Source organism: Electrophorus electricus, chromosome 6, assembly GCF_041902795.1.
Source record: "Electrophorus electricus isolate QZ-2024a chromosome 6, ASM4190279v1, whole genome shotgun sequence".
Taxonomy (NCBI): domain Eukaryota; kingdom Metazoa; phylum Chordata; class Actinopteri; order Gymnotiformes; family Gymnotidae; genus Electrophorus; species Electrophorus electricus.
This window is the reverse complement of record NC_137502.1, coordinates 3,648,497-3,675,000: the sequence shown is the minus strand read 5'-3', so window position 1 is coordinate 3,675,000 and position 26,504 is coordinate 3,648,497. Positions and strand designations below refer to the sequence as shown.

Genomic DNA, 26,504 nt, shown 5'->3' with positions numbered 1-26,504 from the left:
ATCATTAAATGATTTTCGATACACCCACATCCCTTTAGCATTTAAACATGTTCAAAAATGTATGTACATTGGATATAGACCATGCATTGTAATGCATTGTTATCCCATGCATTGTAAGGGAGTTATACCATGTGCTCCATGCAAATGCTGATCTCTCCGTCACTGTAGAAAGCCCCATAAAATCCTACAATGTAGGGAGAATTACATTCGTGTAACACTTGCAGCTCTCGTATGATCTGGTTCCTGATGGCTGGCTTGATCTCCAGGTGGATCAGCTGGTGGATCAAAGAGAAGAGAAGGCTGATGGGAACTGTAGTTCTGTGGAGTGCTGTGGTGCCTCATATTCATTCACAGACTACATACCAGGGGGGTGTGAGCACTGCATAACTGTTCATACTGTCAGACATTAATTTATATCAGCCCTGATTGCAAACACCACAATTTAATAGGTGCTTCTTGTTCTGACTTGCCTTTTATGAGCAATTGTATCGATGATCCTTCTACTGTCACAGACTAATCTTAGTGCACAGTTCATATCCAGAGAGCAGAAAGTGCTATCTTAGTTCTGAAATTATGCTCTATAAAATTAACATAAGTAAATCAAAGACCAGTGCCTCATAGAGAAGTCATAGAATAAAAGGCAATTCATCCATGTCTAGAAAGCTGTTACACCAAAACAGCTGGAGTCTTCTCCTGTGCAAGGCTGTTAGGGAGACATGCATAAAGACTGATGTTCCTGCTCTCATCTCAGAATGGGGCAGAACAACAGGTAAGACAAATGTCAGAAAGTCAACGCAGTTTCCCTACCTTCCGGGCCATGATGAGTCCAGAGGGTCTGTGCAAAACCTTGAAGACCACACCACCGTTGCCCGCGCCCAGCTCACAAATCTTCTCAAAGTCATCGTCCTTCAGCTCGCCCACCTTCTGCTTCTGTGTGAGGAAGGCCTCCAAACGCTTCCTCTGCTGCTCATCCAGTTCCAACTCCTCCAACTTCTTCTGCAAAGCCTCCAGGTTTGTTCTACACACAAACACACACATGCAAACATACTCAGTAATTCCAAAAGAAATAAGTAGCTTCAAAAAGTTTCCCCCCCCAAAAAAAATCATTTTGTGGTTTTTATGGTGCATAATCTGAAAAACAGAAGATTTTATTTACTAAAATTAAAAGTACAATATCTGAGTGGACATATAGAATTTGTACTGACTAACTGTATTATCCCGTATATTTACAGAGTATGATATCACTGCCCTGATCACTGCTCACTTTTGTCCATGTAGATAGTATGAGAGTTTTCCTATGTGAAATCAATGGAAACCACCATTAATAATAATTCAAAGGTAAGACTATTGAATAGGCAATTGTACACACATGCATACAGCCAAAGTGTGTGCATGTGTGAGGGTATGGGTTAATGATAGACACCAAAAACTCTGCATGAGGAAGTTGAGAGTTCCTGTGAGCATGTGCGCCTCTCACTTGGCTCTGTTGTCATGGCGATGCCTTTCCTTGGCTTTCCATGTGTGAAGTGAACCTCACTGACCTTCTATTTTTGATTCTACACTCCATCTCTTCTTCCTTTCCTCTCCTGGCAGTCTCCTCCTGTCTCCTGCTGCAGATCTAAAGCCAAAGCTCCCAACTGCCCACCTTAAATGGATGCTTCATCCAACAAAGCTACACAGCTAACGATAACAATAATGCTGACAGTGAAATAGCGACAAGCAGATGGAACCATTCTGCTGCTCTCCTTGTTCGTCTCATTGTTGTCATTTATTCTTATATTAGTATTTATGTGGAAAATAATACTTTAGATCAAACAGGCAAATACCATTTATGCAGATGAATCTTGCCCTATTCACATTTAAATGTTTAAAGTGTCAAACTCCAGTGTTTTGATTTTACATTAACTGTTAAAAAAGATGTCTCAAATATTGATTTGAGTTGGTTGTAGCAGTAATATGGACTGCAGGTTTCCTCAGCACTGCGTTGTAGTTGCTACAATTACGTTTACATTTATGACATTTGGCAGACGCTCTTATCCAGAGCGACTTACAAAATTGCTTTTTTTGTTTATTCACAGAATATATCCTAGTAGGTTAGAGTTCAAGGTACCATTGCAGTAGAATGCTGTTTAGACAAAGAGATCAGTACTGATGCCTAGAAGTGCAAAACTCCTATAAATTCTGTCTCAGACAATGCAACAAACAATACCCTACAATAAGTACTAGGGTTTTAGTTTCTTGACATAGGTGCAGGATCAGTGGTCATTTAAATGTTCCATAAACAGATGGGTCTTCAGTCTGCGTTTGAAGACTGCAAGGGACTCTGCTGTCCATAGGAAGTTCGTTCCACCATCTGGGAGCCAGGACAGAGAATAGACTTGATGCTTGTCTTCCATTAGACTATAACTTTGCTACAGCTTTGGTTCTGTGAATGTGCTAAACACCAGTAACAAATCGTGCATGATTTATTAAAAGAAATAAAATAAATAAATGTGTCTCATGTGCACCACAAACCACTAAAAAACCTAAGACTCTCAAAAACGTCTCATGAGCTATTCAAGCCATTCAGATGTAAAATATGCTGTTTGAGGCCAGCCTCAACAACAGCCCCACATACGAAAGCCATACATTTACATTAAATTTTGCTCAAGTGACACAAAATAAAAAGTAGAGATTGCTGTTGTTGTTTCCACCACCCCATAGTTAGACTAAATATGACGTGGATTTCTGAGGTCCTTCGAAAACGAACAGTACTCCAGTAGTCCAAAACACTGGCCCTCTCCACCTCACCCACACATGCAGGGGGATAAGGACTAAGTGTTCTCACTTTCAACTACGAGCCCAGCATAGTCATGGTTACAAGGCTGCCACGTGGGCGGCGTGGGCGGCACGAAGAGCAAGACGATGGCGATGGCAAATGGGCTCGACACGCCGAAGTGAAGAGAACGTTCTGCATCACACTGCATGTGGGAGGTGCAACAACAACCAACGCAACCAACGCACTCAACCTGAGCACGACGCGCACTCTCGTGCTGAATTAAGAAAAAGCCAGGGTCGTTACTACTGACAAAAATCCCATGTAGCATAATACCAGATAAACTACATTCGGTGACAGTTTTGTATTTACAATAATGCGTATATTTAGAGTATCACTTCTTTGGGATAACATTTTCATTATTTATTAACTGCATTAGTGTGTAAGCTCTGAAAAAAAGTTATAAACAGCATAACTTGTACAACAGACATGTATAGCAGGACTGTCTGAGAAGCAAACAGAATAATCAGTACAGATGTGATTTTGACTGGATTGCTTTGTCCATTCAAAAACTCCACTGGACAGTAAATCAAGGCCCCTCGGCCAGCGGCCGTGGCTAAGCAGGATGCTGTGGTGAAGCTCACCAGCATTTCCTGCCATTCCTCTGAGTGCCTAGCGTCGAGCAACGTGGACCTGGAGCCCGTGCAAAAGCTGCACCAGCCCTACACTGGAGACAGGTCCACATTCCTCCAAGGCACAGAGCAGTCAATACTGCTCCAGGCCTCGTGGTTCATTATTAACCACATGCTTTCAGCCACTCGACCGCTTATTTGTGTGTGGTCTGTGACACTAACACGCAGATTTAGTGTAAATGTGGACAAGTAAAGGAAACCACTGCATTCTCCTCCATGGCTCATTATCAGGACTGTAATCATTCCTTAGAAACTACAGAATGGTACACATTCTGTTTACTTTTGTACTGCAAGCCCTGAAATGACACAGCTTGCACTGCATAGTAGTTCCTATATATAACAACTCAGAATCAGCAGTAGGACACAGCTGCTATGTATATACTACACACGCACATGTGTGTGTGTGTGTGTATGTATATGTATATGTATGTATATGTGTATGTGTGTATGTATGTGTGTGTGTGTGTGCATGCTATATGAATGATTCACCACTGTTCAGCATTAGAACTGGTGGTCAGGTAGCAGAGAAGGCTACAGTAAAGTCTACAGCTCTTTGAATGTATGAAAATCTTTCCGGATGACTGCTACCACATAACGACATTACTGAGGCAGAAAAGGAATTACTATAAACTTCCTCCTGTCTTTCTCTCTCTTACACACACCCACCCACCCACACACATACATACACACACACCCACCCACACACTTTGGCCAGTTTTGACTTCCAGTTTCTCTTACTCACCATAGGAAGCAGTATTCCACAAAGCCTCTCTGTGAACCAGGCTTCCGCAGGCTTGAATCACAGTTCCACAAAATACATTCCAAAGCCTGCTTGCTGCAACCTGTCCAGTTCTCCCTGATGGAATGTGCTGTTTTTGTCCCACAGAACACCACAGCCCCACAAAACATGGATTTTTAAACACTCTGAGTACAGACTGAGATCCCAGCAAAGCCATGTGCAATGTAGAATGCTTCTGCACATTTTCCTCCATCTTTAAATCAGTACTGGCCTCTCAAGGCCGAACAGTGAGCCTGAGCACTCAGGCATCTGCAGCAGGCTTTGACAAACAAACCAATGACATGCACCACTGCCTCCAGTCTGCCCAGCCTCTGATTGGCTCCGTGCTCAGAGAAGAACAGGACCACCAGCCTGCTGAATGAAGGTGGCAGACAGACAAGCAGTCCTCGACATCGTCAGACCAAGTCCTGAACCAACAGGCTTGCACATAGTGCTGGTCCGCGTTTGTTTATAGCAACAGGCACTGTAATTGACTTAACGGTGCAAAACAAAGCAACTGCACCAAGATCTAAGAAGTGGCGCATGTTGTCACAACCATTCACCATCTCCATTTATGCTCCAAGTTCATAAAACTTTGCTTAGGTTATGGCCGTCTTATGTCCTTGTGTTCCTGATTCCCTGTCCTTGATATCGCATCATCACACCTTGCTTTCATGTCTCACTGCCAGGGCCTGCTAATGTACTGAAGACTGAAAAACATGTCTGTCTTACTTATGACTATGAGGAGTTAAATAAAAGGGCTTCCTGTGTAGCAAGAACACTGGTCTCTTGCTACTTTTACGGGTATGGTGTGGTTTTGCAAGCAAGCAATAACACATTGTTTACACGAAAAATAATAACAATAAAGAAATGTTTAGACATTTTTCTAACGGACCTAACATTTGCTGTCGGTTAGTAGTTGGCATAAAAACTGTCAGGTGTATACTCTAATAATCACCCACCAATAATGTCATTTTATAATAGGCCTATTTTGTACAATTACTACCACATTTAGAAGACATCGGTGCAAGTTGAACAGCGTACTAGTCAATTCGATTCAGCCTGAGTATGAATATAATTTTTTTTTTTTGGAATAGGCTTAATCTTCTGAACGAAAACAGACTAGAATACTTACTCTGTAGCACCGGTTCCGTTAACAGCATTTCCATCAGGAATTGGATTGAGTTGGATCGGATCTGGCTTCTTCCGTTTTTGCATTATTAATAACTGATTATTCAGCAATCAGAAATAAATCAAAGCAAGAAATGTGATCAGAAACACCAACGTGCTGTCGAGAAAGGAATCTGATGGATAGACTATGCGGCTTATCACACCCAGGCAATTGCTTTGTTGTAAAACAGTCATAAAATGTTAAAACTTGATGATCTAAAGAAAGACAAAAGCTCTTTTCCGCGTCTCCCTCCTGACTACGATGGAGATTTCCCCCCACTGTGCAGACGACAGTTACAGTGCCGACTTACGCAGCACCATGGGTGGATATCACTGTGGACGGAGTCGGAGACGGTCTCATTGCGTCACGAAAATATTTACATCTGTCTTCCGGGCAGCATGCACAACGCCATCCAACGACTCCATCTACCGGTACATGTGCAGTACAAGAGGTTATCTTCACAACTGTGAGCAACCCCTGTCGTTAGGCTGTGCTGTATTCGGATTTACACACAAAAAACGTACAGTCAGCATCTTCTGCGGCAACGAACAATGAATGAGCGTGAAACGGGTTTAAATCCTGCTTGCACGAGAGAGGGTAAAGTTTAGTGCTTTTCCTGACTTTTCAAACCATAATGTTTATACTCCATGTCATCTATGAGAAATGTAGCTACTTTCCACTTAGATTACATGAATTCACAATTAGTTAAACATTCCTGCTTTACGAATTGTTTGTTTTCGCTAACACTGTCGGTTATACCTCTTGGTTTAAAGCTTTAGTTTTTTGTTTTAGACCAAAAGAAAGAACAATAAGGCTTAACCTACTTTAATTTCCCTAACATTAGCCAACCTGTAGAAATGAATATGCATTTTTAAAATTATTTTTGTGAGGTTGTCATTTGTATACTTTTTTACTCAAGGCGTTTTAGTAGTTTATTTGTGTGTGTATATATATATATATATATATATATATATATATATATATATATATATATATATATATATATATATATATATATATATATAATTATTTTTTTTATTATTATTTTTTTTTTAGTTTATTTAGTTGAGTACTTTTTAATTTAAATAAACGTACGTTTAAGGGGCATTAAACGGATAGTCTGTCACTTTTCCCTTGGGCTGGTGGTTAGCGCTCTGCTCCTTGCTTCAGCGCGTGGCTTGTTCGATCCCCGCACGAGGGAGTGCGCGAACGTCCTCTAACGGCTTCAGTCTCGTGCTTGCAATCATGTGCATGTACCATATAGTGGAGTCTGTGACACGCGCAGAGAGCACGTCGATTCCTTCCGACAGTACCTGTCCAGTAGTTGGGCCAGCTGTGCGATGGTTTCATACACTGCAGTGTCACGTGCCGTGGCTCTTTTTATGAATGCAAATTAAAGACATAAGTAAACTAAAGGCATGGTAGGTAAGGTTAATGCTGAAAACGCATTAAGGGATTTCATCATAGCCAATTTTCATTTAAAAAACGATAATAACAAGATTTTCATACTGCAGGCCTGAAATTAAAAGCATAAATCAACAGTATGCCTCTCTAGATTCACTACTCATCCAAATGTAATATATCAGTTGAACTTGTTGGACAGTTCTCCAAAACAGAATCCCTTAATCATCAGATTCTATATAACCCCCCCCGGGTAGTGGTATTGGGAGCAGATTTGGATAATTGCTGGATTTGCATAGAAGTACACAAATGCTCTCCCTCTAAGCTGCATCTGATCTCATTCAAATGAGACACTGTCAGATTAATGATGGCTCACATTCAGAAGTGTAAGCAAAAGTTTACTGTTAATTGAGTTTGCATTTATAAAGGATGATTCATCATCTAATGTCTTCTTTCATAGCAGAAATGTCCTGTTTTTAAATCGATGATGTTGAAAATGAAATTTGGGGCAGAATCATTATTTTTTCATTGGCTGCCTAGTTCAGTTTGTATGCCAAACAGGTGCATAACAAATAGGACTGTAAACAAGATTTAGTTTTAGTGTGGTCCATACTGCAAACATTTGACTTACTTCACATAAAGTATCTTAATAATCCACACTACCAGAAATGTGTAGGCCCTGTAGGGGAGAGAGGGTTAAGCTGAACTATTTTTTATTTAAGTCGACTTGTAGCCAAGAAAATATGAGACAGGAACAAACCTACTGCATACAGCACAAGTTCAGGATGTGTGCCATCGATCAAAACCTTAGCAGTATACCTAACTCAAGTAGATAACAGCGTATATGGTCCCAGAAAAGTGGTCTTGTGGCTCAACTGTTAGGGGTCGGTGCTAACTACTGTTTTAACCAGGACTCTAGGTTTAAAAAATAGACATGATAGTTTTAAATTGAATGAAACTTTTTTTTTTTGAGGAACATCCACATATTATTTGTTTTTCACTTTCAGTGTAGACTCCCAACTTGAGATATATATATATATATATATATATATATATATATATATATATATATATATATATATATATATATATATATGTGTGTGTGTGTGTGTGTGTGTGTGTGTGTGTGTGTGTGTGTGTGTGTGTGTGTGTGTGTGTGTGTGTGTGTTCAGATAAATGAGACATCTATAAATGTCACATCTAAAATATATATGAAATACAATGTCCGTTAATCATTGTTAGGATGCAACACCAATGTAAACTCCAAATATGTGACTTACCTTCACATAAACTTGAGGGGAGTCAGATGGAGTATCAGTTAACTTACCCCCAAGGCCCTGGCTCAGCCACCATTTTGGGAAAAGTGCTTAGTCTAGCAGACCACAGCTACACTTTAGCTAATTTAATCACATGTTTGTACATACACTTACACTTCTGCTAATTTAATCACATTTTACCCACAGCTACACTTCTGCTAATTTAATCAAATATTTACCCACAGTTACACTTCTGCTAATTTAATCATGTTTTTAGCCACAGCTATACTTCTGCTAATTTAATCACGTTTTTACCCACAGCTATACTTCTGCTAATTAAATCACATTTTACCTACAGATACACTTCTTATGATTAAATCACATGTTTTTACCCACATCTACATTTCTGCTAATTCAATCACACGTTTTTACACACAGCTTCACTTTTGCTAATTCAGTCACATGTTTTTACACACTGGCTGTTCATCAACATATCTGATACAACTTTTTAAATTGCATTTGATGTGAGATGTGATTATACCTGATAAAAACACTTGCCTTCCACTTCATCCTCATAGTTTTTCCTTCCACAGAAAGATTGAAATGGACAATGCAAATTAAATTATGCATCATATGACAAAGTGTCTACTGTTGATCAGATACAGCTGGTGGGTCAACTTGCCCAATGGTTCATCTTACCTCATTTTCCCCTACTGCAGATTCCAGTCACTTTTATGTTTTGCACTAATTTGGTCCCTTGTTTTCTCCAAAATGTTCACAACTTATATTCAGTTCTTCAAGCCATGGTTACTCCTTCAACTTCTAAACATGGAAAACAAAATTATGTAGGACTGCCTATTTTTGTTCAAACTTTTTATATGTCCCATCACTCTATTCATCCATAAACAGTTATTACTTTTACAAAAAAGACTCACATTCCTTGATTATTTCACTTTCATTACTTCACTTTACTTTGTTAAAATATTACTTACATAACTTTAGGTATTATTTATAAAAATTGCATCAGAAAATACACAATGAAGCCTTGCAAATATATAGTTTCACATTGGTTTTGGTGTTAATGTCCTTATTTCAGTTCATTACACCTGTATCCCTGTGTTAACTGGCCTAATTCTCCGACTCTGTTACTGCCTTTCACTGCTCATTCATTTGTGAAGTGGTCAAGTCTAAAAAAACACAAAGAAGCCAAAATTTTGAAACTTAAGATGATGTTAAAGCCTGTTTATTAATAGGAGTATCACCACAAACCACACTCTTATGTAACTGACAGATTAAATATTAGAGCTGACTGGCTATTCTGAGAGGAAAACACAGCAGACTAGTTCTACCTGAAAGTGTAACAGATTCATAACCATTGTGAGCTGCTCTCAGGTCAGTTGAGAAGCAATCGTGTCGGTGCTGACTGAATAGTCCTGCAATGTAAGGTTTTACGCAATTATCAGAACGTTGCTGTTTCCACGTTCACTTTCATAATTAAAGGTACCAAAACTGTCCTCGGTATCCTCATAGCTATTCATGTCCCTGATAATGAAACATTATTTATATATGTGTAGCGGGACGCCAGCGTGGAAACGTACGCGTCACTACCATTAATTTAGCACACAGGAATAAGATAACAAGTTATATCGTTTTGTTCTAGAAACATCTTAAATTATTGCTAAAACAAAACTGCAAACAGACAAAATATCTTTCGATACATGGCTGATTATTAGGCAAAAAAAATGTAAACCAATACAAACAAAATAAAACAAATTAAAATGCATCACTGCGATGAATGGGTTAGATGGTGACAGAAATTTGACCAAAGAGATTGAATTTACGCGTGCATGCTCCAAACAAGCAGAACGTTCTCAGGGGTAAATGCACGTGCAGCCTCAGCACCAGCCAGTGACGTCACGTGAGTTTAAAACGGGGCCGCGCATCCGACGAAGTGAGGTGGGCAGAAAGCGCCTGGTTGCTGGATCGCTCGGCGGGGACGTGGCTTATCCTCCAGACTCGCACTGCCCTGTAGACAGATACACACACACACACACACACACACACACACACACACAAACACACACACAGACACACACACAAAGAGAAAAAAACACACACCGTATTTATACATTTAAATTCATACTGCAAGACATTTTACTATTATAAAACAGTAAGCCGAATCTGTGAGAAAATGGACACTAAAAATTGCGACTCGAAGACCAAAGGTGAACAGTGAAGGCGGCTTGAAAGCAGAGACATTAACCATTTCGAGGTAGGCTATGCAACTGTCATTTTACTCTTAAAGCCACTTTGTTAGTCGTCAAGTTAATGCGAAACGGTTTGGAAATGTCAAGTCGACGTTTTGTCAATGTGTTTTTAGATATGTCCTTTTTTCAGTGAACTGTACGTAACTGCAAAATGTTCCACGGATCTGAAAGGCTTTATTTAAGATTTGGTAGGATAGTGATGTCGATGATCCTTGTGAGAATTAACGCAATTTAGACAGCCACTGAGACAAAGAAAAAATACAGCTGTTATGCATAGGTTAAGTAGCCTAACCTAAAAGATTAATATTAACGAATTAATGCAGTTTAAACATTTGCTGCGGTTCCAGGTTATTCCCCCAGTGCGACTATGCTGTCTTTAAATTCCCGATGTAGTGCACACCGCTATATATCTATATTACTAGGATAATAACACATTTATTGTCTAGTTTAACTTCTGCTCCTTTGGTTTATTTGTTAGCTATGTTGGAAAGGGATTTTTAAAAGGCTCTTGTTCGTTTAATTAGTTTGTATTATGATATTCTTCTTGATTTAATTAAGCCTTCAATGGTGTCTCCCTTAATTGATCTCCAGTTTAGTAACAAAGTGCTACACTAATTCAATAAGCAATAAAAACTTGAGTTGCTTACAGCACAGATGTTTTCTCTTAACTGACTCAATCCGTAGATCTACTAAAAATATTCTACTTGGTGATAAATTACAGTGGGATTACGTGGATAGACTGTGCCCATCAATATGACAAAGGACAAAAAAAGTCCATTCTGTTTAATTTTTATTGATGTGATCCTAAAATCACATTGGCTAAGGTTTTTTGTTTGTTTGTTTGTCACGCAACTAAACTTTTTTTTGTCACTAGGTGGCTCTATTGAGCAAGATATCGGCAACATGCCAGCATTCTTTTCCGTGATGTTGTGTAAAAGAAATCATAATCTATTAAAACGGACGAAATGTGCAAATTGAACAGAATTCTACTTATCTCTTCCTGCCTTATTTTAAATTCGTAGGATAGCATCGCTTAAAGACATGAAGTTTGTGTTTTCAGACATGATAATTTTGTTATCTTGCCAATGTTGGGTCCTAGAAGCCAAAAATATTAGATTATAGGGCCTGATTCTTATTTTTCACGTAAGAGCGTTGTTGATGAGTACGTGCTGCTGAGCTGGTTGTGCTCATGTTCTGCATTTGCCGGCCAAGTCCACGTTTGGGGTTCAACAGTAATCATCTAAGTTGTGCCGCTCTTCAGGGTTTCATTGTTGCCTGCCAATGGAAACTCGATAAAACATCATTTATATCATGAGACAAGGTTTGTCAAACGACGAGTCGCCCTCGTTTTCTGTTTATCGAGTGGTGTTTTTACTGTTAAGTTTAGTGTGAGTACGATTCTTGGTTCCAAAAATATGACTCTTGTGCATGTTTTAGTTACTTGTGTCATAACGGAAGGTATTTGCCTTGCATTGGTCAGTAGCTCACACAGCCTTCCAGCAATCTGTCAATAAGTCAAAACTGTCATAAAGTGCACTTTGCCAATCCTGTAATGCAGCTTTTGTTTGCAGTCCTGAGCTTTTAGGCTAATTAAAAACCTCTCTTTTGAGGAGATGTTCATTATTTGCCTGCTGGTTGTTCTTTAAAGTGACTTGTTACTCCCTCATAGTGGCCTAGAGATCAATGCTTTACATTTTTCCCCTTGCTTTTTTGGCAAAACAGTTACCTACGTGTGCAAAATTTTTGTTGTTCATTCAAATGTCTCTCAAGCTTTGATGTACACTTCAGTTGAGGCTGATAGCTTTGTTAGCTCTGTAAGTCTACATCTTTCAATAAATGCTTTCTTTCATATGCACTGAGGTTGCAGCACAGTTCATAACTCATGTTAACAGTAACGGTTTCCACAGACTTGGGCGTTTGTGCATGATGTGAATGCGTTATAAATGAACATGACCCTGCTTCAGCTGTGCGTGACCTTGATATGGTGTGTGCAGAGCGCTGTGATACTGTTGTATCTGCCAGTGTGCGCGATGGTGCATGCGTGCGTCTGTTTGTGTATGTGTGTGTAAGGAGTCTCTAAACAATCATAGATTGAGTGAATATTCACCTCTGCTCAGCAGAATGCAAGATCTGATTCAGTCTGACAGCACTTAATGAAAAGGAATCAGGGACATTTTCTGTTGAATTTCCAAAGCTTTATACAAAGTGAGGCATGGATCCAAGGGTGAGATGCCACTCTCGGGCCCTCTCAGGCCTGTTCCGTTGCCTGGAGTGTTTCCAGTTTACACCTTAGTGAACCCTTTCAGCTGGAAATCCTGATGTTCGCCTCAATCAATACACTTAATTAGTGTTGATTAATGAAGGAACACTGAGTGTGTAGTGCTGACAGTTGTTTGAATTCCCAAGGACAAAATTTATTGGCATGCAGGACCATGCTGCTTTGCTCACCATAATAAGTTTGGAATCAGATTTTAAATTATGGCTCATATTTGGATGTGTATGAAATATTCGGATTTGATGATGTTTAAAGAAATGATGAGACTCAATTCAATTAGTTATTGGTGGAGACAATTAGATACACTGAACTGTCGTATAAGAATTCATCTGTTTTCAGTGTTGCATTCCCAAATCAGTGCAAATAAGAGCTGTTGCTTTGTTATAGAGTTCACATATAAGACACATTTAACTTGTTTTTATAGATAATTGGGATACATTTAATTATTATATAAACTAAGCATACGTTATTATCATAAGGTGTCAGTAGGGCCTAAATCTTAGTAGTATATACCATTATGTGGCTTTTGGAATAATTAGTTTAGGGCTTGCTGTCAAACTCCACAATGTAGACAAGTGTTTATAGAGAATGAAGGTTTGCAATGTAGTTCCTTTTATCTAAACTGTAACAGAGGATGGTTTTGTCCTTTGCTCCCCTCCACCCACACAAAATGCTGCACACTTGTTCATCACTTGCATATGAATAGCTGTAAAAACCTTAAATCTGATTAAGTGTTTCCCATGATTTAGGGTGGACTAATTACTGAATGGAGTGCTTTTTAAGGCACCAGTAATAGGGGTGTGTGTGTGTGTGTGTGTATGTGTGTGTGTGTGTGTGTGTGTGTGAGAGAGAGAGAGAGAGAGAGAGATACAGAGGGAGAGAGAGCACTTGGATGGCCCAGCCCTGGCTAAAAGAGGTGCTCTGTGCTTGCTCACAGTGCTGTAAATTACACGTGCGTTAATGAATTGTTGCTTTTGAGATTTATAACATTCCATATTTCCCAATTACTGCCAACAAGCTTAACTTAAGAGCATCAGAAGCAGGACGAATTCAGCAGAGATCAAATGAGACTTTTCCATATAGAAGTGTTTCATTAACCATGCATTCTTTAAAGTTCTCCAACATCAGCAAGTGACTGGAATGTCTAGTGATGTTGTTTTTCAGTCTTTCTAAAACTACCTACCCCTCTAAATCCAATTAATTCAAGATTGACAAAAATGGGAACGAATAGAATGGAACTGAATACTTTAGTGAATTGAAATGGCCACATAAAATTAGAATCAAGCATTTTTGTCTTGAGGCAGTTTTATTAGGTTTATAGGATATTAATTACTGACTTATTGACAAAGTTTCAAATGTCTGGCTGGGTAAATCTGAGAGAGAAAAACGTACTGGCGTTATAAATTCTCTCGTATGATAGTGATTAACAGGCAATTCATGTTACAATGTCCTAACCTTCCAAGTCATGTGCAGCAATGTACGTATATCTGGATGAGGTGTATTATATGTGTGATGGGAAAAGATAGTTGGAGACTGAAAGCAAGCTTATTCTCCCAGTGAATTGTTCTTCACCGCCGAGCCTAAATAAAACCGCAAACCCTGACCTTTATTCTGCAAATTAAGCCATTTTTTTCAATGAACTGACTGACAGATGTTATTTTAACGAAAGCGCATTGAACAAAGTGCACTGACCAAATATCCTGGAGCCATGGCAACTGCATTACAAAATGCTAATGAAAAATATGAGGGGAGTAGGGTTCCTGTAGATCTTGATGAATGTCCATGTTACAACACAAAATGCAATGCATTGCTGATGGTAACTAAATTACAACTGAGCAATAATCCAATACTTTGCTTATTTGTGTATTGTAAAACATCACAGCAGTTGTACACAGATGACTTAGAGCAGGTGTTTTCAAAGCAGTGCTTTTTTAAAGCAACATTAGCGATGGAGTAAATTCCAGACAGTGACATCACATTTAATAATAATGTATTTATTATAATACCTTGATAAAGCATGTAAAATTGCTTGCTGAGATAACAAATGAGTTCTAAACATCTGCCACTAGAAGCAGCATGTCTTTTCTTTGGACATTCTGTCCTTTGTGAGCCTGATGAGTTTTGAAATGCAATTTTTTAATTATTGCACAGAATGTTTCATGTTTAAACGTGTTCACATCTCTACACCTTTATTGATCATAGATGTAAGTGGGCAAATATATGGCACCCTTGAGGGCACTAGGTAGCCTCTGTGACTCTCTGACTTGCACCCTGCCAGGGGTCCCCCCAGCAAGCACTAGACATTTTTATTTGGTCCGTGCTGCCACAGGTTTTGGAGAAACATTTTTTACAGCTGATAAAGGACCTCTGTCCAAAACATCCTATTTCTCTGAAAGTGACTAAAAGGATCTTTGAAAAAGCTGCTTTAGTAAGAGAATAAATATCAGTGGGTTGGGTATCCTCTGGCAGGGTGAAGATCAGACTGTCGGTCTTGGTGGCTGTCCACAGACAGCATGAGAACCAAGTCCGGACATTTTTTGATAATAAATGTTGCAGGGAGAGGATTTTGTGTTTAAATAGGGATAATTTTGGGCAATATATTAAATATGACAGCTGAAATTCATCTCAGAAATTTATCTCAGTTTCAAGCTACTGAAGGTTGCTGATTATAATAGATTGTTGCATATGTATTCACGTCTGTTGCTATTGTGAAAAGATTATTTAAGTTCTGCTGACTGGGATGTGGAAGTGGTCTACCTAGACTAGTAATAGCCCAGCATAAAAGTGGACAAGGGTGCTCCTTCAGTATTTTAAGTAGTTCTTTATTAAATTAAACTTGAATCTATATTTTTGAATAGACAGATACCAGAGGCCTGGAACATAATTTTTTCTATCATAAAATCTTCTGTGACATATTCTGTGACATTTCAGGGAATAAAAACAGCCAAAAATTTCGGCCCAGAGGGTTAATCAGCTTGAAAATACATTTTCTTGCTCAATGGTATTCTGACAGACCACTTCATTCATGAAACTGGGCTTCATTCATGAAACTGGACCTTCCAAAACATTTTCCACCACATTTATGAACGCAATGTAAACACCAGATTTATTAGTGGAATGTGTGCATGTTAATGAATACCAGTGGTTCACAAACTGGGTGTGCATATATGTTCTTTTTTTATTAGCATACAATTTCAATAATCCATGCCCATGAATTACAAATGACCACCATATGAGGGACCTGGAACTGTTCACCCTCCAACCCGAAGTGCTAGCTCTGAACAAAACCAAGGAATTCTGTCTGAAGCAGTGCTGGACAAATAAGATGTTGTGCATAAATAATTCTTTGTAAGAAATAACATCCACAGAGAAATACACTATGCAAGCAAAAGTCCAGCAGTCAAATAAAAGCATTTAGTGCAACAGTGTTGTTCAGTGTGTTTTTTCTCCCAATTGAGCAAACAACACACCATTTCAGAAATGTCCAATTAATTCTTGCGGATGTGTAACCTCTGCAGTTGGAATGCTCACCCTCTGGATTGGCAACTGCGGAGGCAGAATGCCACACTCGGGTGGAGGCAGGTCCCCTGGATTTGGCATGCCCTATTCCATGGCAATTTTGTGAAGGCTTGGTACTATTTTGCAAATGTTCTCGATTTTGTACAACATACGACATTGTACCACCTAATGCATCCAAACACATCCAAAGCCCTTTTAGAAATCCATTAGTGTGCTCAATAACTGACGAGGTTTGTGCCTGTGCATTGTTGTAAGCCAGCTCCTATTGGCTTTGAGGGTTCATCAGTGCGGTCATAAGCCATGGTACCAGGAGATAACCATTGTCTCATGAGGTGAAGGAAATGAGTTGCATGTTAACAGACCTACAGTATATTCTAGCCCTTATGTTTGCTTACCGATGAACCAGCTATCTCTTTCTGCACCACTGTCCAAACATGACAGTGGAGTTGCATCGCAAGATAAAACTCTCATGAGTTACACTGGGCTATCAGGCACAGCACCCAGAATATTCACAATATTCAGAATGTTCACATCACATATCAACTGCACATTGATTGAATTATAATTCTTCTTAGTTATATATGCAAATACATCATTAGATGTGCCTTTATGTTAATATGTGTATCGTTGATATCCTCAATGATATTTGGGAACATTGTAATGGCAAATAAATTCTGTTTGACCTCCAGCTGTTGTTGCACAATGTGGGGGTACTTGATACAGGGAGGCATTAGACAGATTATGCCGTCTAGTAATTCCTGGACTGTCAGCAGTCTCCCGCAAGAACATTCTGGTAGCCAAGAAGACAAACATGAAAAGCACCTGTTCAGGTACAGGAATAGCATGGGATCTGTTGGACTCCCTTCTCAAAGCTGGCTCTAAAATGTATAAATGCAAAATAATCTATGTATTCAAAAACAACCAACCAGCCAGTTATCACACTCAGATGGTATATTTATAGGATCTTTAAAGGCACATTTCCTCTGCAGAGGTCTGTCTGCAAAATCAGCAACAGTGCAAGATCTGGTGATTATTACAGATGCTAATCTCTTTTTATACTGGAAGAATCCAGATTAAGTAACTAATTTGCAACTCGTCTAACAAAATATTTTAACAAAGTGCAATCATGTGTTTATCAGATATTAGGCAAGTGCTGCATGTGGTTGGGAGCAGATGTAAATTTTGTTCATACTTATGAACATTTTGAGACTACAAACACTTTACTGATTGCAAGCATTTATGAAAAAAGTGTTTTATTAATGATTTAAATTTGTTCTGCTCACACCATGAACGAAACCTTATAACTTTTCTAAGTGTAACTTTATTTGAATGACTATATTTAACATGAGCTAAGTATTTGAATACATTTTCTATCACCAGCTACTTACATAAATATCCAAATCCAAAAGCACAATGACATGCATTCTATAATATATGAAAAGTTCAACATATAAAATTAAATTTATTCAAATTGAACATTTTTTTAATATGCATAGCATTTTAATTTGGTTTTATTACATCTTATTTGCATATTTTCAAGGTCACTGTCCCCTCATCCTTATCGTTGTATTGAACAGACATACATTTGAACAAACATTTGCAGTTCCTCCCATAGCCTATAATGTAACCTTAACCTCAGTTGCCTACCTCAATTTATATCTTTCTTTCATTTCCTTAACTGTAATTTAGGTGCTTTTAGAGATTTTTTTATAATCATCTTGAACTAGGGGGCAGTAAGTCATCTGTATGTAGAACATGCATAATGTTTGACTATAGATATGCTTGCAGCCATTGGTCGTGTTATTAGCAGTGTGGCACCCTGTGCTGTGCATTTTTAAGGGTGTTGCTTGTCATTTTCTTTTAAGATAACAGAACAGCAGACGTACTCTCCAGTGGTAGATGTTAGGTATGCTTAGTGGTTCCCAATCACAGCGAGCACACCTACTGCTTTTGGGGAGAGTGATCTAATGAATTATAATACCTCTGATTACATCAAGGATTTCTGCCTATTTTTTTCCATTTAGATAACACTTGTCCAAAGTGATTGTAATTGGCTGGGACTAAACTTGTGACCTCATTGCTAAATCCTTAATTTCCTGAACTAACATACAGGCAACAGTCACATAAATGTTTTGATACAGTTCATTTACTGAATTTCTCTCTTTTTCCAGAAATAATAGGTTATTTGACTCCAGTAATTAGATGTGGTTGATGTATGCTTTGATCCCATATCATAGACCTGCCTAGTTTGTACAAATTTATTGTTGAATGCAAGTATTATTAATTTACTAATGTGGTACTGGCATGAAACCATCACCATACCAGTGTACAGTTTATAGAGCGTGTAATTAACCCCTGTTGGTATACAGTTTATAGACTGTGACATTAACCCCTAGGACCTAGTAGTGAGTCATTCCTCTTTCTTTTATCTACACACCGTTCATAAAAGTTTCAATGTAGTTACTGAACAAATCACAGTAGTTACTGAAAAGAGCCTTAAGATGAATAACTAATGATATACCTGGAGGATAGGGCATAGAGCTTGGCAATAAAACGATCTCGAAAAAGGACCTTTGATAAAAATTTATGTCGATAATGATGATAAGCTTTTGACATTTTTACTCGATAAGGATAGATGTAGCAGTCTATTACGCATCAGAAACAGCCAAACAGACAGTTTTGGCTTGCATATTTTCTACCGCAAAGCATTGTTTGAGCTACCAGCGCCGAAGGAAACGCTGAAAACGAGGAACAAATTAGTGAAACCGATGAGTGACACAGAAGTGAAAGTGAAAGTGATCCTATCCTGCAAAGCGGAGGAGATTGTTGACAAAAAAAGTTACCACGACATCAGTTACGGAAGTGCTTTGGATATCTGAAGCAGAGATTAACACGATTGCAAAATATGTCGTTGTTCTGTTCAAACTAACACGGGAAACACAAATCTTTACTAGTGACCACAATTACAGTGAGAAAATGTGGGCCATGTTAGTCCCTTCACGTTTTAGCAGCGTTAGTATGGCTGAACCAAAACAACAAATCGTGTAGTCTTTTACGACCTATATGAAAAGGGATTTACTATACAAGAGAAGGATTTAACAAGTACAGTTCCGATGACATAAGAATCCCAGATGTAGCATAATGTCTGGTTTAGATTAGTGTTTAGATTTTTTCCTAATGTTTCTCTTTAAATTATTTGCGAGATGTAAAACAAGTACATAACTAATATTTCTTTATTTTATTAAAATAAAGTTTGTTGAGGCAGATAAAGCATGTTTGCACAGTTAAATGTTTATATTACATTATTTTTGCAAATAAACTATATTCTAAAGTTTAACTAATAAACCATCTGTTTCCTCAAGATTCAGTGATTAGTGGGATGCTCTTCCAACTGGCAACATTATCAAATTATATATTGTGATAAACATTAATATTAATTAATTAATATGATTGTGGGAAAAAAAAATATGATCATTCTTTTGCCATATCACCCAGTCTTAGTAGGATGTTAAAGACTTTTAACAGTTTACATCAGAAAAATTTAAAGATACCCTGCTATTTTTCTCACCAGCTAAACTCTGAGAGACCCCAGCCATGGACAGTACATAGTACAACTGGAACTGAAAATCTCAGTACAGGGGTTCATTTCTTCACTGTAGAAGTGATGTTTTGACCAAATTTGCTACCTGGGAAAGGTGAAGACTGTCAGGATTGAAGTTTACTGCACCATTGTCTTCTGACAGTGGCTTTGTATCTCAGTCTCAGTGGAGCACTACAGCTTGTGTAAAATTCTCTCCTTCTGGGTTCCAAAATTAGTTTAAGATGGGACTGTTCCATACATTTGTGTTATGTTTCTACCAGTTGTGACAGGTCAGTGAAACTAATACTGGTAATGATTTTATAGAAAATCAGTTAAAAATCCATTTCAAAAATGTTTTTGAGTTTTGAAGCCTACTAGTTAGGCATAATAAGTTAAGATAGATATAGGTTAGACATTTTTCTAATGTTATACTAAAGAAAAGCAAAACAAAACAACAGTGTCCTAGATTTGTACCTTTCTCTCTCTCTCTCTCTCTCTCTCTCTCTCTTGCTCTCTCTCTCTCTCACTCACTCACTCTCTCTCTCTCTCTCTCTCTCTCTGTCTCTCTCTCTCTCTCTCTCTCTCTCTCTTTGGTGTTTCACATGCTACTCTGTGCCTGTCTGTGTCACTTCATGTTGCTCCAGGGAATGTGTTTTCTAAAATGCACCCAGATGTTTTTCTCTCCTCTTATACCAACTGAATAACCCAGAGGTTACTGTTTACATTATCACTGAGATGAAATCTCTCAAATCTAACTCGGTACAACAGTAAGTATGAGTAAATGCTCACCCCAAGGAAACATCAGGCAAGAAATTAATTAGACATAGGCTGAACAATGGTGAATTATTTTTCTAGCATAAGGCTATATATTCATGTTAACATGTGAAATGTCATTAACACTGGAAATGTATCATGATTAAGTAAAATCTGTATTTAAACATAAAGTTACAAAAGGACTCATTATTAACAGGCTTGCAAGCATTATTAGCATTGCAAAATTCCATAGCTCACAGAACTCACACAGCTCACAGTGCTTAGCGGTTCATTGCTTTGGTTCAGACATTTTGGAAGGTTGAGACAGAAAACAAAAAGCAAACTATCAGGTGATCACTATTGACTGTGTTGAGAATCACTGTCCAAGATGGCAAGAATGATTAAGCTAAACATTCACGCACATACAATTACGACAGTATGTGTCTATGACAGTAGTGAATCCAGGAAGGAAATAGCAAATACATTATTTGCTCCCATTGATAAATGCCCAGTGAGTCTTGGGCGCATTTTCCTCTCATATTTTTGAAATGAGCTTAGTAGTAGCTCAGTTGTGATCAGTGTGTGGATGCTGAGTCATTTTATTCAGAAAACAATGTTTCATAGTACCTCCTTCTGGTGGTATGGGTGGTTTGCTGTGCGTCTGTGTGAGAGCAGGGGGAAATGTCTTGCTTGTAATCAGGCTCATTACAAGGTGACAGCATGTACATTCAATAGTGCAGGTCAGAACCGAATTTGGTCCGATGACAGTCCCACATCCAATCAAGCAAGCCAGAGTGCCACTCGTCATCCAACAGATGAGGTGGATTATTAATTAGACAGCACACACCGCTTTCCTACCAACAAAATGGGGAAAGAGGAGACTTCTGGATCATATAGAATGTTGACTGTCTAAATCTGCTATAAATGTGAACTGGAAGTGCTGTATTTTAGAATTATGTACACAAATCACCAAACTGAGCATGTCTCCAAGGCTAATCACAATTGCTGATGTGGACTTCTGCCGAGAGTCAATATGGCGGTGGTTTTTGGGCACACGCTGCTTGACCATGGCTCAGCTTTCCTCTGAATAATGCACTCATCAGGCCTTTTCCTGCTCACCCTAATGACAGGCCTTTCTCCCACGGGAATCATGTGACTTGTTACGAATACTGCTGATGAGTGTGCTTACATCTGCCACTTCATTGCCCTCTGAGGAGCATTAGCATGAAGCCCTGTTCACACCGTACACCGGTTTCCCTGATTGTCTTTCAAAGGCTGTATGGGCACTGCCCCTGGGAATGACGTGCGTGGGCCCACAGGATAGGCACAAACGAAGTGTGGTCGTACCAATTGCACTGTTACAAAGGAGGCATGTCTCTACCGCCATTTAAAGCAGGATTCGATGCAAATGCAATTTTAATACAAGACTCCTTGTTAGGAAGTGAAATTTAGCAAACCTTTCTCCAGTCGTTCTATATTCCAAAAAAAAAACAAAAACATTTTAATCATGCAAATATTTTTTTACAAATATAAATTAGTTCAAAGAAAATTGGGTGAACTGGGTGTATTCTTACTGATTTAGCTATTGGAGCTCATTTAAAAGTGTTGATAAATTAAGCTGGTGTGTTTGACATTGACACTTTCTTCAGCATGTTAACGTAGGCATTCAGTTTTCTGTCCAGACTCCCATAGTGACTACTACTTCTTTGTGTTAGGTAGCTCATTCTTTGTCACAGAGGACTGGAGAATATTGGCTAAACCCTTACTGTCTTTACTGTTAGGAGGCAGATTTATTTATTTGCTTTTTGTGGAATTCTTCTTTAAGTGTGAATAAATGCATACACCAAGTAGATTAAAACTTTATGTCATCCAGTCATGGTATTCAGCACAGCTTTAAGAGTTATTGTATCATATGAGAGTTGAATTGAGTCAGTTATTTATTACCATTGCAGGCTCAAAGTACCAATGGCCGTTATGAGCACTACAACCCAGGGATTTCATGTACTCCTTACCGTAAGCTGAGAGTGCTCTGGAATTGGACATTATGGAGCTCATAATTTACTCCCCGAGAGAGTGTTCCCCATTAGCACTCTGCTTTCGGCTATATGCTATTTCTGTCCGTAACTCAACAAGCCCTATGCATAGTTTAACTGTCTTGCTTGGCCCATTTGTATTTGTGGATGCAATGAGCTGTTGAAGCTGTTTTTAGCAGTCTTTAGCTAAAGCTTGAACATGCTGTATGAGTTTGGCTTTCCATTTTTTTTCCTGCTCATATCAGACCTGAACCACTGTTCTCTCAGAATCTTCCCCTCTGGCAAGTTTCATCACTATGTCTTCGTATTACACAGAATTATATGTAAATTCAAATGGCTGCATTTTTAAAGTTACGGTATAACTTATGCCCTCAGCATGTCTGCTCCTCAGTATGAGTGTAGTTTGCCGGGCAGATGGCATTTTCCTGCGCATATACAGAAAGAACAGTTCGACCCAGACCCTGACATGTCTCAAGCACTTGGTAGAAATGACATTAACAGTTCGGAGGGAGCACTATCGGACCTCAAGACCAGCCCACTGCTCTTACTTCTGTTAATATTGTCCTCATGAAATGGTGAAGGGGCGTGCGCCACGGTTCCTCGTATGACTGCAGCCCTCCCACTGCAGGGCCAGCAGGCAGTTTCATTTCCTCATCTAAGACCTGCTGGGGCCTGTGGCAAGATCACCTGTGTGAAAATTGCTTTTATTCTTTCCTTCTGTCCAAACGGCTGCCATCACATGCTTGTTGAATTTAACCCACAAATACTGGAGCTCACACTCCAGGCAGAGCCAGTCAATGCATTCCTGAATGCTGGTAAAGAACAATTTCTCTAGAATAGATTTCCAAACAAGTAGTTTTTGAGCCTGGAATCAACGGCACAACATTTATACAGTAAGTTTATAATGCCAGTTCAGTTCCACATACTGCAGAGAGCTGATATGTTGTACAGTGTGCCTTGTGCTATTTTTCTGTAATAAATCTTTTAGCTTAGCTGAACACTAGCTCTGTGACACTAGCATTGTGAATTTGACAGACGACCTATTATGACCTTTAATGTTGGGCTATAGGACACAGACGTGTATTTCATGCTGCAGGTACACTGTTGAAAAAAGGCTTAATTTCCACCTAATATAAAAGCCCTTTTTTTCTAGTGAGTTGAAATTGTGTAGCATTTTTGGACTGTATTGAACTATGCAACGTTTGAAAGACGAGATGTCACACCTGTTAATCAGTTTTCACAGGAGATTCAGTAGACCTATGATGGGGCACCAGCTTTGAAGAGTGATGACTCAAGGACATGCAGTTTAATAGTACACTTTTGCTGTCTGTTTAGTTCAAGTGAATTTGCATCAAGAGTGCTTTAGTTCTTTGTTTGCCTTTCATATGCTTTCTTAAGGTGATTATTTTGAGATGGCATGGCAAACCAGTTCACAGTCAACAATCAAGCTGTTATATACAGTCTGGATCAGGACGCTAAATCTAACACTCCAAAGTGCAATATTGATTCTTCAGCTATTTTATTCCAACAGTAGGAAAAGGCTTGAGCTTCTAAATGATCCTCCTACTGGACAAAAACTAGATGTTCTGTTTCCAATTTAAGGAGCCATGACACTCTAGGGAATGACCACCTACCCCCATTGTAGAGTACTTGGACTGGACTTATTCCTCATCTCCATGTGTTATTCCAGACCACATTCCACAGTGTCAAGGGTCTAGACTCCATTGCCATTTAAGAAAAGCTACAATCATCCTTAACTTACTGTCTGAAGTCTGTTCTTAGGCTTCTCTCTTAATGAGCTTCAGGTTAGGTGGGGTCCACTAGCCTTTTCCCTCTCAGTATCCTTTTAAGTGACCATTGTCCAAGACAGTGATGGATCTGTATGTGCTCAGTGTGCTGTCCCTCAATAAAGTCCCTTGGCTTATTCAGTAGCAGGTTCCAGGCACTGTGATCAATGGCAGCTATAGGCAGAGGGCTGTAGGCCAAATAGCACTGAAGGTGCACCTGAGGCTGAAGAGCTCAACACCAATCTCCAAGCTTATGAATAATGTATATCCCCATGACCGGCCACTCTCCTTCCTCTTCCTCCTCAGCCAGGCTTGCAGAGCGGGGCTAAGCACCGACTGGGTTGTTGGGTGAGGACAGTAAAGGCCAGCAGCTTCTCCCAGCGACCACTGCCCTGCCGGCTGCTTCTTCTGCAGGCTGGATGTGGGAAGAGGGAAGGGAAAGAGCCAGCTTACGTGGTGAGCATCTTTTACCATTCTGAACAAGAGTTGAACAGGGTGCAGGGGTGGGGGGTGGGGGGTGTTAACAGATAGAGATGGAAGGAGCCAGTAAATGGGATGGGGGTGAAAAGCTCACAGAGTGAGACTTGCTGGATTTGTTTGTATAGAATGTGTTATTGGCGCTCCTGTTGAAAGCTCCAGAGGTTTGTACAGTACTTTTAAATTTTGCATGGATGTCCCAAGTACACATGGGAATCAGATCTCAAGATGGGGACATCTAATTTGGCACAAAATGTTTATCCCACCTACACTGTATGGAGCAACTGGCACTGCTTTGCCATCTCTATTAGATTCCACCTACACAGCTCACATTACACTTCATTCAGTCTGTAATGTTATGATTTTACTTCTTTTTTGGCTTTACTTCCTTTTTGGGAGTCAGACTACTAAATTTCAATTCACATAAAATATTTAATTCACATGAACACGTAGGCTGGCAAATGTCCAGGAAGAGTATTGGAAATAAATTTTAGACCAGAATGTCAGAAAGCTCTATCACCTCCTTGTAATTAGTGGTGTTGAAATTCACACAGTTGGGCTTTAATTGGCAGTGATTGCACAGAGCAGAGGCTGAGGGCTGTTTAATTGGAGACTGAGTGATGGCGGTGGTGGATCATTTGTTGCCTGCATGTGGTGAAGGCACCCTCTTAATGACCTATGGCGTCAGAAAATGGGAGGGGGAGTTGTGAGATTAATTGCACTGCTTCACAAGATTGCACGCACCCCATCTCAGTGTGGCTGAGCTAAAGCCTCTAACATGTTGCAACTCCTACAAAGATGCAGCTAATATGTTCTCATACATTGTGTGTTTTAGCTGAGAACCGAAGTGACATCGAAGCCCTCTCTGCATTCTTTGTTGCACAGTCGCTATGGATGCGCTGTCGCATCTACTGTACACCTACTGTACACACCAAGGGTGTTCAAGTGAGTGGAGGAAGAAGTGTGCATGTATATTCAATGAGGTGATATTGTAGATGGGACAAAAATGTCACCTTTCTGGAAGAAGGGCAGCCAGGGGAACATCAGGCCCCACACCAGCCTGTCTGTCCATCGATACTGCAAGAGAACTGTGGGTTATTTAGCCAATAGAGCATCACAGCTGACCTTGGTGTAGTCAGAGATTGGCTAAGGTGTAGCTTTGGGTAATGGTTCTCTTTGGTGGAATTCACCTGGCCTTCATGCTTGACGACACCATAACTCCATATTATTTGTTTGTTTTCTCTTGGTGGACACTAAGAATTAACGGCTGTGCATTTATTTAGCTGCAGCGAGCTGGTATGAGCAATAACACAAATGAGGTGTGAAGTAAATATGTAAGTAATCTGGATGTGCACAAAACGTATGTATAATCATTTGGTGCAGGGAAGGCAGGTAGTGTTTTCCCATCACTCCTTCCTTGTCTGCTTCACACCCCACTCTCCTCCAAACATTTGGGACGAGCCCCCCTTTCCTTGCCCGGCCTTTCACACCCTCGGACGCTGACACTGAATAAATGAAGACGCAGAGCAGACTCGGAGGTTCCGAGCTGGAAGGGGCAACGCATGAGGCATGAATCCACTGGGCTGTAAAATTGCTCTGGCGCCCATGCTGTTGTTTCATGGCGAGTCACTCTGCCTGCTTCTCTGCATCCTTCTCATTCCGTTTCTCTCCCTTTTGCTCTCTCTCTCTCTCTCTCTCTCTCTCTCTCCTTCCTCCTGCTCGTTCTCTCTCTATGACTACCCCATCTCTCTTTTCCTCTC

At 39.5% G+C, this 26,504-nt stretch overlaps 2 protein-coding genes and 1 non-coding gene across 6 annotated transcripts in view; 2 read left to right on the top strand and 1 right to left on the bottom strand.

Annotated features, from left to right (window-relative positions):
- map2k1 (mitogen-activated protein kinase kinase 1) overlaps window positions 1-5,744 on the bottom strand; it is an 11,333-nt gene extending 5,589 nt beyond the window's left edge. The window contains exons 1-3 of one of the 2 annotated variants that reach the window (XM_081716211.1): window positions 5,361-5,744; window positions 808-1,018; window positions 129-275 (exon numbers count right to left, since the gene is read on the bottom strand). In XM_081716211.1, the coding sequence (XP_081572337.1) occupies window positions 129-275; window positions 808-1,018; window positions 5,361-5,443 (441 nt within the window). In that variant the 5' untranslated portion in view covers window positions 5,444-5,744. The remainder of the gene's footprint in view (window positions 1-128; window positions 276-807; window positions 1,019-5,360) is intronic. The other variant, XM_027027834.3, reaches the window with a different exon arrangement.
- Window positions 5,745-6,643: 899 nt separating this feature from the next.
- On the top strand, window positions 6,644-6,751 carry LOC113588591 (small Cajal body-specific RNA 14). The gene has a single exon (XR_003411868.1).
- Window positions 6,752-10,020: 3,269 nt separating this feature from the next.
- megf11 (multiple EGF-like-domains 11) overlaps window positions 10,021-26,504 on the top strand; it is a 94,933-nt gene continuing 78,449 nt past the window's right edge. The window contains exons 1-2 of one of the 3 annotated variants that reach the window (XM_035524987.2): window positions 10,021-10,325; window positions 24,578-24,723. In XM_035524987.2, the coding sequence (XP_035380880.2) occupies window positions 24,687-24,723 (37 nt within the window). In that variant the 5' untranslated portion in view covers window positions 10,021-10,325; window positions 24,578-24,686. Of the gene's footprint in view, window positions 10,326-24,573; window positions 24,724-26,504 lie in introns of all 3 variants that reach the window. The other 2 variants (XM_027027826.3, XM_035524988.2) reach the window with 2 other exon arrangements.